This window comes from Emydura macquarii, unplaced genomic scaffold (genome assembly GCF_026122565.2).
Source record: "Emydura macquarii macquarii isolate MOO-44397 ecotype Brisbane River unplaced genomic scaffold, CSIRO-AGI_Emac_v2 contig_691, whole genome shotgun sequence".
NCBI lineage: Eukaryota > Metazoa > Chordata > Testudines > Chelidae > Emydura > Emydura macquarii.
The window spans coordinates 2,410,043-2,425,170 of NW_027130828.1; the positions used below are offsets into that span (position 1 = coordinate 2,410,043).

A 15,128-nucleotide genomic window follows, 5' to 3' on the forward strand; every position below is an offset into this window, starting at 1 on the left:
CTTGTGTCCATCCCAACCCTCCCTTTGTAAGTTTCTTTTCCTTGTTGCTTTATCTATGGCAAAGGTCCCACTTATCTCCATGCTGTCACTTGCTGGTTTGCTAGTTTATGAGCAGAGTTTTGTATCTTAATTATTTTTTAGCGCAATCACGTGGCCATGGAAGCCAATGAGGCAACTAGTGTGGACCCATCTTCCCCGAGACTAGCCCCCAGCGGGGAGGAGATTGGCTGGGCATCCAGCAGAAGCCTGTGTGCGCGTGTGCGTGTTTAAATACCCACGCAACCGAGAGAGAGCTCCTGTAAATCAGCCCCAGGCCCGGCTGCGTGGGACAGTCCAGCGCAACAATTCCATCGGAGGCTTGCTGGGCTGGAGTTTCACTTCGGAGGTGCTAACGAGAGCGCCAGCCTGCCAAGGAGACAGCTGCCTTCGGAGTGAGTATTTCACAGCAGGGATAATCAAGGTCATTTCAATAATTGCACTTTGAAAAACCTCCAGCGCGCTCCTTGCTCCTGTGTGTGGGTGAAATGGGCTGAGCCGCGTCCGCTTGGGGCTGGCCAGAGCCCGGCAGCACCAGCGCGTAACACAGCGCCAGCTCAGTCCTCTGCTTGGGCGTTGTTCCTTGTCTAACTACGAGCGTTTACTGTCTGGGGAGCGATGGAGGCTCCGCTGGCACCGTGGGAAGGGAGGCTGCAGTTGTGTGTCTCCCCCCTCTCAGTTTCCGGTTATTGGCATAAAAGCTTCTGAAGTAGTTGTTGCTGTGAATTCCCACCAGCACTTGGCCTCAGCCCCCCAGGGTGGAGCTGGGGCGGCTTCCACCATTGTACAGCACACACTGTGCTGCTTCCCTGAGTGCTGAACCCCCCCCACCCCCGACTCTCAAGGGGGTCATTTGTTGAAGGATTGGTGCTGCCACGGGCCCAGAGAGCTTGGGGTAATGGGCCCAAGTGAGCAGCCGGTCTCCAAACCCGTCCTGCGCACAGAGCGGTTCACCTCCAGGGAATGCTGCAGCTTGACTTTTCATTTTAATACCAATCACTTCCCAAACTTTTCTCCAAACCAAAACACAAGAGAGGGAGGGACTCTTGGCCAGACTCCCCGCCCACCCAGCCGCTTTGTTCTGCTTCACAGAGCTCTGAACTCAGGCCCTCCACATCTCCAGCTGGGCACCCAAAATGAGCAAGCCCTTGTGAAACAGACTCCAAACACCCAGCAGTTACTTTGGGGGTGATCCCTTATGAGGGTCGTTGTCATTATTGCTCTTACCGTTCTTTAAGCCCAGAGAATGTGCCAGGATGATTGTTTTTCCTCCCACAACCAGACACCGGCATGGAAAGTCATCCTTCGGGTTACAGCTTATTCTTCATGTGCCTGGCATCTCAGCCCATAGCAAAAGTTAATGAGCTTATTTAGCTTTCAGAGCGAGCGGGACAAATATATGGGTGTGATTGTACGATGGGTTTGCTTGTGAGGTCGGGGGGCAAAGTTTCTTCTTGCTGCCTCCTCAGTGGTGTCATCTCTGGGTCGGGAGAGGGGAACATAAAACAGCTGAAAAAGCCCCCGAGGCTGGAGACCAAGGGGAAGAGGGTAAAGAGTTAACACTTTAAAACAAGCGTCCCTCGTGAGAGTGACTGTCGCTCAGGAAAGGTTCCTCAGTGACAGCCGTAGGGCTGAGCCGTCCACAGGACAAGTGCAGCCAGGTGTGGCCTTCGATAATGCCCTGCTTAAGGAGCACAAAAGAGATTTGCTTTAGTTTGTGTCTGCGCTGCCCAGCACCCTACCCCGGCTCTCTGTCTGGGACACAGTCCTTAAACCATAGTCCCCATTACCACACGCAGCTCTGCTCTGCCAGCATGCCTCCAGAGCTTACCAGTAGGAGTGGGACACCCTCCATCCCTCTGGCCCATTCAGTCCTTGACCTCCAGCTCAGACTGTCACCAAGTTCACAGCAGATGTGCGTTTGCGGTGTGGATTTGCACCTAGGGCACCCACGAGCATCAGCTGGTTCCAGCATTTACTTCCCAGGCCGGCTTATGGCCCGAGTCCTAGAGCAGAGGAGCCTGCGTCCCCGTTACTAATCAGCTGACTACATAGCATAATAGAAATCTTTCCCTTCAGCAGTATACCGCCTGATTTCCTCCAGGGCTCCCCAGGACCCTCTGACTCTTGTTTATGGTGGAATGTGTGCAGGAAACCGCAGTGCTCTTTGGCTCCTAGTTGCTTTCAGTCCCTGCCATTTCGGATCATTTCCCCCCTACCAAACTCCAGGCCAGGATCGTCTCTTCCATTTTGCTTTATTAGACAACGATTCCTTGGTAAAGCCCCGCCCCTGCCCTGCTGTTCAGACACCCAGCTGCTTCCCTGAGATCCTTTGGAAGGAACATGACAGTGAATGACGAGGCCGCTGAGCCTTTAAGGGGAGTTTTCCTTCCTATAACAATAGCCCGAGCACTGCTGTTCTGCACCGAGGACTGATTTGCAGCTATTATTAGAGACGAGTCTCTCTTAATGGTGAGGCTGAAGTGATCCTATCCCTCTGGAGTCCATTTCCTGTTTGCTGCACACCCCACTGCGAGCGCTGCTTCCACGCGGACGGCAAAAGCTCAGGGATTTGGAATCCTCTGCTTGGCCAGCGCCCCCCTTTCTGCAGCCGTGCAGAAGGCTGCTAGCTTCTCAGGAGGAGAAAGCCCTTCGTGAGAGGGGCAGACCCCCACGCGCACTGGGCCCCAGCAGAACTCTGGCAGCAGCAGTGGGAGTTTTGCTTGCAGGTGGTTGGCTAACGGCTTTTGTTCCCATGAGATTCATACCCCTGCAGTTTCACTGTTGGCTCCAACAAGCTCTGAACCAGAAACCCCTTACTGGAAGCTGTGGGTGGGGGGAAAGGTGCACCTGAAATGAAGCACAACCCTTGGGCTGCGAGCTCAGCTAACCTTCCTCTGCCTTTGAGGCCAAAGCCAGCCCTTCAGCACGTCCATGCAAGTCCATCGGCTTCTCTCGGCTGTAAGGATCATGCGCCCGTTGGCTTTGATGGTGCAAAACTGGGCTCTGGCTGGTGCGATTGGGGGGTCGTAACAAGTTCTCCTTGGTTGGGGGTATCTGAATGCTTCCCACCGCTTGAGTCCCGTGTCGTGCTGCATGTGTTGTGCTGTGTTTAGATCTGCTCTTCTCGACTTATTTAGAATCTGTTTGACGTCAGGGCCAGGTATAAGGCTCCTTTCTGAGGTGCTACCCCAGGGGAATCATTTTCTCAATCAGGTACAGGCCCGCCGGGCACTGTGCTGCCTTGATGGGTGACGTTCTGGAGCAATGGTAGCAGAGCAATTATATTTTGCCATGGGCCAGTTTCTCTCCCGATTCACATCCTGTGCAACCTCCTTTTATGGAGGGTTTCACGAGGCATGCGAGGCAGGGCTGGATTGGGCCCAGCTGCACTAGTTAATGCTCAGCCCCTTAACACTGAAGACATGGCCAGTGGAAGTAACGCACTAAGCTACAGAGGGGAAGATAAATAAGTAGCTCCCCTCAGCCCCTGCAGTCCTGGGAGCACGACAGAACGCTGGGAACGCCTTGGGATTTTGTAAAGGGGGTTGCAGTTTGCTCAGGCCCATGCCCTGTGGTGCAGACACTCGTAAAATAGTGTGATGTGTGTCTCTTTGTAACATCAGCACTGCTCACTGGACACAGTACTGCTGCTACAGATGGGTTTAGCTGTGACATTATTATTAGGCCTTGTGTGTGTGTGTGTGTGTGTGTGTAAATCTTCACAGATGTGTGGGGGGGAGGGAATCTTCCCCGAGTGGCAGTGTAAAGCCTTAATTTCTATGGTTTTTCTCAAATGGAACTTGACAGGTAATTGTGCAGCGGGGCTCATACCTGCTTGCAAGCAGCAAACGTCCATTAACAGAACAAAACCCACTTGATTGGGAGAAAATGCGCGGTGCACATTAGTGTTTTCTTCAGTAAGCTGTGCTCCGATGCTGCTGTCATGAAATGTTTCATTAAGTGAGTCTAAAAGTGAAGCAATGAATTAAATACCAACATTGAATAACTGCCATCAGCTAAAGGGGTCAGGTCACGGTTCGCATTAGTTACTGCAATGTGCAGTGCTCCTCTAGTTGTGTCTAGCATTAGCAACATTATTAATTTCGCCGAGTGAAGGTTTCAGAGGTTGTAATATACTTAGCACTGCCACAGCACCTTTCATCTGAGGATCTCAAGGCACTTTACAAACAGAAATTCCTCACTACCTGCCTGATTCATCACAATTCCCCTGTAAAGTCGGGTGATATTATCACCTCCATTTTACAGATGGGTTTGATTGCCTGCCCCTGGTCCCAGGGTGAAGTGGGCAGCAGTGTCACCACAGAGCTCAGGCCCCCGAACTCTGTTTTCTGCACTAATTACTAGCCTGCAGTTCATCCTCATTGGAGCTTGAGTTGTCAGCTTTGAGCTCAATATATTCAATCAGGTTTTCAAAAGGAGCAGTTCCTGGTTTCTGGGGCTTGGTCCTCAGTGGGCATAAAACCAGCAGCAAAAGGGTCAGCTCTGGGTAAGGAGGTGAAGCTTCCCTAATATCAAGGCAATACAGATAATGAGAAGGGTTTCTACCGCCCTGCCAGGGAATGAGAAGCCAGTAAATACAATGAGAACAGGCACAGCTGATTTTTCTGATGAATTTTGGTCCTCTCTGCAGCCCTCTGTCGCTTCCACGGTTGAACTACAGCTCATCAGGCAGTCACTGACTGCCCCTAGGCCGGGTCGTGTATGGGATCTGCTTCCACTGGCGTGGGCAAGTTCATCTCACATCCACTTGTCTCGTGTTTCTTTTACCTCAGAAGAGACTTGGAATCATTGTTCCTGTAAAATTAGCACCTCCCGCCTTTACATGGTGTCTTAAGACCTGAACAGCTCAGTTTGCCAGGGTGGAGGTTTCTTTGCAGCATCTGTTAACAGGGCTGTGACTGGGGCTGCCTCCTGGCCTTACAGAAGGTGGAAGGCAACTAAACTCCAACCTCTGAAAACCAGGAAGGGCAAAGTTGAGGTAATGAGTGCCAGACTCGCCCCTCCCCCCAGCACTCCCCTTAACTCTGCCCCCTTCAGCAATGCCCTCAGCTGAGACCTCCGTCCCAGCACTTACAGAACTGGGTCCTTCCCTCAAATGGGGAGGACAACGGAGGAGATGCCCAAGAGGGTGGGGGAAAACTCTTAGTCTGTGTCATGTCTAGGGTAAAGGTCAAGGTTCAGTGGGGGTCAGCAAACACCATCTGAACCCCACCCACTGAACCTTTACCCCACACCTCCACTGGGCTGCTGCCCCGATTCCCAGTACATGCCCAAAGACTTGCCACATGTAAACATCTGCTCATCCTTGGGTCCCCAGGATTCCCGCTAGGCCTCCACCTTTGGCTGCACCTGACTAAGCCTGGGGGTGCGCTGCGGTAGATGCCAGCGGCCTGCTAGGACTCCTCAGGGCTGCATGTGACTGCCAGGGCAGTTGCTGTGTTTTCACAGTGACACCAGGCGCCTGCTGGAAGCGGATGGGGCGCTCTCCCATTCCCCCTTCTCCTTGACATGCCAGGGCATCTTCTGCAGGAGGCAGGCCGCGAAGGACACGTGTTTTTAGTGCTCTTCTCTACCTTCTTAGAGATCAGGGCCAAAAGAGGCCCTGTAATAACCCCTCTGGTCTTGGCCTCCCTCGGGGTAACTTTCAAACCTGTGGGTTCTTAGCACCTTATTTAAGGGGCTTCAACTGCTTTGGGGTCCTTTAGTGTCCCTCGGGCCTTTTTTCAAGGTTCTGGAGGAGTCTTAAGGTCACTGTAGAATCAGATCTCAGTGCCTGGAGTCTCCCCCTTAGCTGAAATACTGTCGCTAGGGCTGTCCCTGCGCAGCCCTGGGGCTGAGCCCTGACTGCAGCCAGGGGGCTGCATGAAAGACCCTGTGCGGCTGGGAGAGGGTGGGGCAGGCTGGACCTGGTGCCGCCCCTGAGCAGGTAGAAAACTCACTGTATCCGCCTCTGTCTTGGGCGGGTGTGTCCAGAGAGGGTGGCCTGCGATCCCTGCTCCTCAGCGGGCTGGGGAGGCATCACCTAACCTTCCAGGGGCAGCGGTGGGTGATGGCTGAGGTACTCCAGCTCCCGCCGGAGAGCTCCCCGGCCTGGGGCAGACCCGAGGCCCACAGGCCGGGCAGCTCTGCCTGGCAGGTGCTGACCCCCGCCAGCTCTCCACTAGGCGGGGCGGCTTGTCTCCGCCCTGCGCTGGGCGGGGATCAGCCGCTGCCCTGCCCTGCGGCGCAGACACGTTTAAGGAAACCCCCGCGCAGGAGACGGAGCCGGCCCGGCGCGCACTGGGTCCAACCGGAGAGGAGCCACACCAGGCTGCGGCTGGCGGGGACGTGTCGGGCGCAGACACGTTTCCGCGCAGCGGCGCGCAGCCGAGAAACGGTCCCTGCCAGCCGAGCCGTGGAAAGGGACGTTTGCACCTTCTCTGCCCCCCTCCTACCACGGCCCTGCAGTTCCCCGCCCGCCGCTCCACGTTCCCCGCCGGCCGGGCTGCTGCGGACTGGCGTGACTCCGGTTTGGGGTCGGGGCCCGGGCCCCAGCTGCGGCTGATTGCGGGCTGGCTGCGCTGCCTGGGGAAGCCTGTCCCGGCTCCCCGCAACGTGCCGCAGGGACCCCGGACCGGCCCTTCCCCGGGTCTGGCTCCGCCGGGTTTGGGTCGCGGCTCCCCGAGGCTGGACGGTTCCGATCCTGGCTGAGTTCGAGCCGGGGGCGGGGAGACCGGCCAGCCGGAGGTTGCTGGCCCGGGGGACAGTCGCCCACGGGCGGGGTGGTGGAGTCGGCGGGGCCGGGCCGGGCGCTGGGTCCCGGCTCCCCGGACGGGCGGCGGCGCCAGCGGGCTGCGTGTAGACGCGGGGCCCGGCGCACTTCTTGGCGCCCCTGATTCCCGAGCAGCTCGGAGGGTCCCGGCCCCGCCGTGGTGCGGGGGGAGGCGCTCGGCGCTGTGCGTCACCGGGCCAGAAAAGCCAGCCAGGCCCTGTCCGGCCGGACGCGCAGCCCCGGGTTACCCGCCCCGGGCACGGGGCTGAGCCCTGCGGGGAGCCGGGGCTTAGCGGCGGGGCAAGGGGGAGAAAGCTCCCGAGGGGCGGTGCGGGCCCGGGGCCCGAGCACAAGCGCCAGGCGCCCCTGGGTGCCCGGCCTTCCGCGCCAGGCCGGGTGCGCTCCCCGCCGCCGGAGCGGGCGGGCTGGACGGAGCTGCGCTCCCGGGCTGCAGGGCCGCGGGCTCCCGGGCCGGGGGTGGAGATGCGGGGGGCAGAGGGAGCCGGAGCCCGGCCCCGCCTCGCGCCCTGGCGCTGCCGTCGGTGCCGTCGGTGCCCGGAGCCGCAGGCGAGGCGCTGAGCTCGGCGCTGGGGCTGGGGGCTCCCGCCTGCGCTCGCAGCGGAAGGGGCTTTAAAGCACGGAACGAGCAGCCGCCGAGGGCCGGGCCGGGCCGGGCCGGGCTCGGGTTTGGCCCCTGCCCAGCGGCAGCTCCCGCCCACGGGCCCCGGAGCCAGACCGCCCGGAGGGGCCGGAGGCTCGCCCTGCAGCCGAGGCGCTCGCAGGAGCCTGGCCCGGCCCTGGTGGAAGCGGCCCCCGACGGCCCGGGCGGGACGGGGCTGCCCTGCGGACGGGCCCAGCGGTGGCAATAAGCCGCAGGCGCCGCGCCCCGCCCCGGAGCGGCTGAGGCCGCGGGTCCGGTCCCCTAAGGGGACCCCAAACCCCGGGCCTGGCCCCTGGCCCCTGCCCCCCCGGGCCGCGCGGCGCAGAGCGCAGCTGGAGCCGGCTCCGGTCGCCCAGACCTTCCCCGGGGGGTGCCCCGCGCTGCCAGGCCCAGAGCCCCTCGCTGGCCCCGGGCACAGCGGCCCCTTCCCGGCCCCGCCACGGCTCAGTGCCCCGGCCCCGGCAGCGCCTAGGGCGGGCGGGGGGAGGCCCCGGCTCTGGAGTCAGGCCCGGGCCGGGCACGGGGCGAGCCCCCGGCCCAGCGCGCACGGCGGAGGCCAGAGGGTGGCACCAGGCGAGCCGGCCCTGCCTCCCCCGCCCCGCCCCGCTTCCAAACCCCCGCGGCTGGCGGCTCCCCCCACCCCCGCCCGAGGCGGGCTTGGCATCCCCTCGGGGGCTGGGCACTTCCCTGCGCGAACCTGGCCCTGCCGCCTCGGGCGCTATAAAGAGTCCCGCCCGCCGCCGCCGCCGCCGCCCGCCCAGCACCTGCCTCGCCTCGCCTCGCCTCTGCCCCGCGCCCCGCCGGCCGCCACCTTCCCTCTGACCCTCCGGTTCGTTCCCCGCAGCGCGCCCGCCGGAGGGGATGGACTATACCTACGATGAGGACCTGGACGAGCTGTGTCCGGTCTGCGGGGACAAGGTCTCCGGCTACCACTACGGGCTGCTCACCTGCGAGAGCTGCAAGGTAGGAAACCCCCTTTGCCAACCGGCTCGGCTCCAATCTCCGCCGGCCGCCGGGAATCGCCCCGCCGGGGGCAGCCGGCGGCCGGGTCCCGGCCGGGGCGGGCTGGGCAGGCGGGTCCCGCCGGCTTTTCGTTGGCCGGAGTTAGGAACGTCTGGGCCGGGGCGGGAATCGTTGTGCGCGGAGGGCCCGCCGGGCCGCTGGCTCGGGCTGGGTTTTGTTCCGCGGACGCTCCAGAAATGGGCCCGGGCAGTCGGTGCCGCCGCCCGGGTGCGCGGCTGTGGAAGCCCGGTTCTCCCCGCGGGCGGCGTCCCGCCCGGGTTTTAGCCGGGAGCGGGGGGTGTGACAAATATCGTTTCCCGTGAAATCTTGGGGACAATTCCCGGGCGACGCGGGGCGCTTCCGAAGTCTGGACCCGGGCAGCGGGGACGTGTCTGTAAACGTCGCTTCCATTGTCACCCTCAATGCCACGGCCACGTCCCGGCAGCCGTGGGGCCGAGCTGCGTGGGGAAGCCTGGCCGGGCTTTGCCTGCAGAACTGGGGGAAGGTGACCGCGCAGATCGGTGTCGGGGATGAACGTCTGTGCCTGGGGTAGAAATGGACCGGGACAGGTGACAGCACCAGCCCCACTTCGCTAGTAGCCGGGACTGCGGACCAAGCCTGGCCGGCGGCGGGGATGTATTTAACGAACGAGGCTTTGTTTAAATAGAGCCCATGGGAGCGGCTGCGCCCTGTTTCTGTCCCGAACCCTGCCGAAAGTGCGGGGCGAACCACGCAAACCGGGGATTTATTAAACAAAACCCGCCCCCGTGTCAGTGTGTTCAGCGACATGGCAGATCCCTGCGGTCCCCAGGGTTATGTTGCACGCGTTTAAAACATTCGTTCTGCACCGGTTTAGCTAGGACCATTTACTTCGTTCAAATGAAACTGCCGCCGGTCGGGTGCGGGAGTCGTTGCCTTCCCAGAATGTCGTGCAGTAACTCAGACCTTTATGGCTGGAGTGTCCCTCCGGAGCAGGTCTAATTCATTCGCTCCGGATTGATAGACCCTGATTTCCCCCAAGTAATTTAAAAGTTTAGTGAGTTTACCTCGCGCGAGCTCGTGTGCTTAGCTCTGTGGTTTATTTTACCTTCCCTCCTGGAAACAAAACGAAATCGATTCTTCGGGTCTTTAGATCCTTTCTAAAACTAGATCTTTACAAGAAATATTAGGAAATATTAATTTTATATCAATCAAAATCAATTAAATGAAGCGATATTTGGCTGTTCTGAATTTCAAACACGTTCTGAAATGCTAACCCTGTCATTATCCCTCTCCGCGGTGCGGGCGATTTTTGTTTTGCGATCGGGTGCACCGTTGCTTGAAACCATCTTCGCAGCCCGGCGCGCAGGGCCACAGTCGCGCCGCTTGCTGGACAGTGAAACAGAAGCGAAGCTGTCCCGGGTAATGTCACCGGGTCTCGTTCTGTGCTGCCTGCTCAGTAAAAGATGCCACCGCAGCGGTGGTGGTTACATGTGAAAACGCTGGCGCGTGTTAGAAACACAGTAACCTGTGCTGCAGCGAATTAGACCAGAGCCTGCTGTATTTCTGGGGGGTCCTGCTCAGATTCCCTCACAATTAAGCTGCAGCACAGCGGTGATAGGCACATTAGAAGTGCCTGAGACAGAGATCAAAATGCGGAGCCAAATACCAAAGTGACTAGGAAGCAAGCAAAGCCGTGCAGAATGCTGCCGAGTTTTGTTCTCATTGCAGGGGCTGATCTAGGGCGATGAGACACAGTGCTTAGGCTTGGGGGAGGCTGGCCGCTGTCTGAGGCCTCTCTGGAAGGGAAGCAGCTCCCTTTATCTCTGAACTTTTCTTCTTCCCCCTTTATTTCCCACCAGCTGTTTGTATTTGTGGACCCAATGTGTAATAGTGTGAATCGGGAGGATCTCCAAGGAATGGCAAATATCTTTGCAAAGGGCAATCGGGTTGCTACATGTAGTTCTAGTTTAAGGGGGGGGGAGGAGAAGGGGGTCTTTCCTATATTACCAACCCAGAGCAGGGCAAGAGCCCCTCTGCTTGTGTGGGGCTCTTGGAGGAATTGTGGAAGCTGGAAGGACCCTCCTTTAAATGCAGGCTTGCTGAACCCCTAGCTCCTGTGTTTTATGTTCTGGGGGCTTTATACTGAGTGCTAAATCTGACTCCTTAAAATCGGGGGGTGGGCTGGCTCTCAGGTTGCTTTGGACTAATGTAAAGCAGTCTCTTTGCTCTCGGGGGAGCGTCACACCACAGGCCCTGTGCATGCACAGCCTGGCCGTGCGTTTCATTCTGCCTGAAATCCTCTTCCCCTCTCTATGGGTCAGCCGTGCAGGGGCAAGCCCAAGAGCATCTGTGCTGTCCTGTCCAAAGGGGCCACTCTTCGGAGAGGCCGGGTGGTGGACGCAGCAGGGGACTGGGAGCCAGGCACTCCAGCGTTCTATCCTGGCGCTGCTAGTACCCTGCCCTATGGTCTGTTTCACACGGGTCCGTCTGTGGCCTTTCTAAAGGGCCCCTGAAGGATCCCAGCATCTTAATTTCTGTCTCTAACAAATGGAGATGATGATGCTGAACTGCTTCTCGCACGGATTTTGGGGGGATGTTGATCCTGGTCTCTGAAGTTATAGCTCGCTCGATCAATACAGATTTGTATTCAAATTGCAGGCCTCTTTTTAACCTACTTTGCTAGTGAAGATTGAGAAGCAGGGCTGACATTCCATCCACTTGGGGTCCATCCTCTTCATAGGACAATTCCCCACATTTGTTTAAAAAATAAATCTACATAAACTAAAGCAATGGCCTCCTTGGCTTCCGCATTGGAGCTTTGGCATTTCCTAAGCGTTCTGTATTAGCTGGTGTAAAGAGGTGTGACTCCATTGCCTTGAATACTCAAGCTATGCTCATTTACATCAGCCCAGCATCTGGCCCATCGTATTTCGACAGAGTTTTAAGCAGAGGAAAAACATCCAATGTTTTCCTTGGTCTTAGAGTCAGATTCCTGGAGTTCAGCTCACGTCCGACTGAGAAGAGACACCTTCTACTCCCAGATAGGGCCGGGGAGTTCAGACGCTTGGGGGAGAGAAGCCAGGCCTGCAGCCTTTGTCTTTTAAAAACTTGAACTGAAATACATGACTTCTGGCTCTGCAGCTCCTGTCTGTGACTGATAGCTTTTCTGGAAATACACTTCCCCCATAGCACTGCTTACTGTGGGAAAAGAAACGAAGAGCCTCACATCCATATCAGAGAATTTGTTCTTGCAGTTTTTTAAGTAATCTCCCCCCCCAACTAGAATATAGGGGCCAAGAAAATAAAAACCACCAGCTACGGTTGGGCGGTAGTAGAGCTTGGTCACCTAAGATGCTATTATAACTGATGTGTAGTGTCCGACTCTCCCAAAGCCACTTGTTCCCCTGCCCCGAGGATGGTATGTGTGGAGAGAAATTCTCCAGGCAAGGAATGAATCACCTACGTTAAACAGCAGCCTGGTGCAGGAGCCTCCCTTCCCTGGGTTGCATGCTTAGTCCTGGACACACTATAAACGCTGGCCTGTCAATGCACTGCATTTCTGCCTTCCCTTGTTATCACCAGGGCTTTTTCAAGAGGACGGTGCAGAATAACAAGCACTACACCTGCACCGAAAGCCAGAACTGCAAAATCGACAAAACCCAGAGGAAGAGGTGTCCATACTGCCGCTTCCAGAAGTGCTTGGCAGTGGGAATGAGACTAGAAGGTAAGAGCCCGTCTGCCTCCTCCTATCACTTAACTCCGTGTGCTCCCTCCCGAGGGAGGATGTCGGGGTCTTCAGTGAGGTGTGTGTGGGATGAGTAGCCACGGGACGAAGTACCTAACCTGGGTCTGATGCTGTGGCACGTAGGGCGCCCTCTTCTCCCACTGATGTCATTGGGACTGGAGGGCAGCCAGCACACAGGATCGGGCCCAAAGCCCGCTATGACAGCTGCCTGTATCAACAGACATTATTTCTTCTCTGTGTTGGGATCCTGACTTGTTCATTTCTTTTTATTTAAATGTGATTTGTGTTTGGTCAGCGGATCTCTATCTTCATGGGCAATATTTTGTTTATGAGACTGTTTGGCACAGCTGTGCCTGGGAATTAAGCAACGACCTCAGAATTTAAACCAGCCCCCCATTCTTACTGTGGTATCGTCATTCCAAGTAAACTCTCTGTTCAGCGTTAGATTGTTTTTCCCACCAGTTTCCAGAATATAGCACAGCCAACCCCTAGCATTAAAAATCCAGGAATCAGCCCCCCAAAATTATGAGATTTTAAAAAAAGAATAAATGTGAGGTTCTTTTTATTTGCCTTCTGGTTTTTCAGACTTTAGGGTTCATATTTTCCAAGATTTTTTTTGCAAGCTAAAGGGCTTGAGAACGTTCTGGTTTTTGGTTTTGGTTTTGGTTTTTTTTTTTCTTTTTTTTAAATGAAAGCCAAGATTCCCACATTTTTGCATAATTCCAGGAGATGGGACTCTAAGGAAAACACTGAGCATCACGAGACTCAGGATGAAATGGCAGGAGGCGACGCTGAGAACATAATTTTTCTTTTGGCCACATTCACTCTAACAGGGATTTCTCATTGTTCAAGAGGAGTCGTAGCAGCACAGGGGCACTCTTGCCGGTTTCACATTGGTGTCATTCCACTGATGTCAGCCTTGATTTATGCTAGTGCAGCTGATATCAGAATTGGGCCATATTGTTCTTCTGTGTTACGATGTGTTTCACGTGGTGCTTGCCCACGGGCGTTGCAGAACTTCACAATGCATACGGGGGTCAGGGCCAGGAAAATCAATGACTAATATTGTGTAACAACAATGAAAAAAAATGATTATACCTTTTACCCCAAATCAAAAGATCAGGGCAGATAGTGGGAGGCTTGGGGTATCTCACCTTTTCAGGGCTCCCTTCACACAGAGATTAAGGGCAAAGTGGGGGTTGAACATAAAGTACTGCTTGTACTTGAATAGAAATGGAAATCAAATTCCCAAGGAGGCAGAAGGCTTTGGAGGCTGAAAAGTTAAGAGCAGGACATAACATCTAATTGCAAAGGCAGCCAATGCAAACTCACTGCAGCTCCGAGTGACATTTCCAAAGCAGATCTGCACGTTAGCCCTCTTCCTTGAATTGCTGTTACTGGAGTATTGGTTGCAAACAGGTCCTGAGCCGAGTGTCTGGCTTGCCCAGGGGCTTGGCTAAATCATAGGGTCTGACATGTTTTACCAGCACTCTGTCGTGTGACTCTGAGAACAGGTGGGCAATGGAGCAAAGCACAGATAGGGCATGATCGCTGCTGCTGACGGTCAAAGCTTGCACTCTGCTCCTGTCTGTGGTGAATGGGTGAGGGAGGGACACTGAAATCAGAGACCCTGTGTTCCTTTATGGCAATGGAGTCGCACCCACCTGACTTCAGAGGCGCTTTCCCGGCTTGCAGCAGGGTTGATTGTGGTCCCATGTGTTTATGTGGCTCAGAGGCAAAGCTGGGATATTTGCTGCCTGTCTGTTCAAAGCAGCCTTCTCCCCCCGCTCTTAGTTGCTTGATGAAACTCTGCAGTAGCTCATCCACCAGGGATCAGCCAGAGAAAAAATGACATCCCAACTTGACTGTCTGTCTTTTGTGGTGAAAATTGGAGCTTACAATTCCTTAGTTATTAGTATTTACTGGGCAGAAAATCGGAACTGACACTTCTAAAGAGATCCTTCAACTCAACAGGACAAAAGCAAGCCTGAAATTATTGATTTTGGGGACAAGTATGATGTTGACATAGGCCTCTCTTGATGCTCGACAAGAAACTACAGAGAAGTCGAGACTGTGTGAACAACATAATCTCAGCATATCCCAGACAAATCAGAATGCTCACCTGAGTGCCCCGCAATACAGCGACAAGAGAGCTGGCGTGCTGTCTCTGAAGCTGCTCGGCATTAACTTAGCACAGCCTGTTTTGTACTGATCACAGCACAGCTTCAGATAATAAAAGGTTTCACACTCAGACTTCCCCTCTAAAGTGATAGCACAACATGGCACCATGCAAATCCATCTGGTAAGCATGTTTCACAGAGAGTGCATCCCCAAATGCATTACAGAATTCAACTTGCAGCAGAGGGGCAGAAACACTGAATGGTGCAGGCCAGGGGCAAGAGAGAATGCAGGGATGCAGTGGAGAAGGCTCTTGCACCAATCGTGGTGAGATTATGTGACGGGATGGAGAGGAGGTCAGTGGTAGGCAAGTGGTAGGAAAGGCAGCAGGGAGGGTCTGTGATATGGGCTGGAACAAATCCAGGGAGAGTTTTAAAAATAGGAAGGGCAATTTCAAAGCAGACCCTGAAATGCATGGTGTATGTGTGGGGTGAGGAGCTGTGGGCGAAAAGGTGGACAGTAACCTTGACCTCTCAGGAGCAAGTCTTCATAGATTACAGAATTAGTAACCAGAACCAGGCTCTTTGTGAGTTAACTCTGGAAAATAAAAGAGTTGCTGAGGTCACATTGAATGATCCATCTGTTTACAGTGGAGATGGGTGAACTCACTTCACCTGATTCTGACCCTACCCCAACATCCTGGGTTGGGAGGTTTACACCTTCCTGTCCCACTTAATAGCTACTGTGAGGAAAGGCACAGAGGGAGGAGAAATATTGGAATGAAAAATAAAATGACGTAGATGGAGGAC

General features: G+C 55.8%; 1 protein-coding gene across 1 annotated transcript in view; it reads left to right on the plus strand.

Moving 5' to 3' along the window:
• The first annotated feature begins 324 nt into the window (after positions 1 to 324).
• The window catches only part of NR5A1 (nuclear receptor subfamily 5 group A member 1), a 53,435-nt gene continuing 38,631 nt past the window's right edge, over positions 325 to 15,128 (plus strand). The window contains exons 1-3 of the mRNA XM_067541708.1: positions 325 to 431; positions 8,317 to 8,435; positions 12,039 to 12,180. Coding sequence (XP_067397809.1) covers positions 8,334 to 8,435; positions 12,039 to 12,180 — 244 coding nt within the window. The 5' untranslated portion in view covers positions 325 to 431; positions 8,317 to 8,333. The remainder of the gene's footprint in view (positions 432 to 8,316; positions 8,436 to 12,038; positions 12,181 to 15,128) is intronic.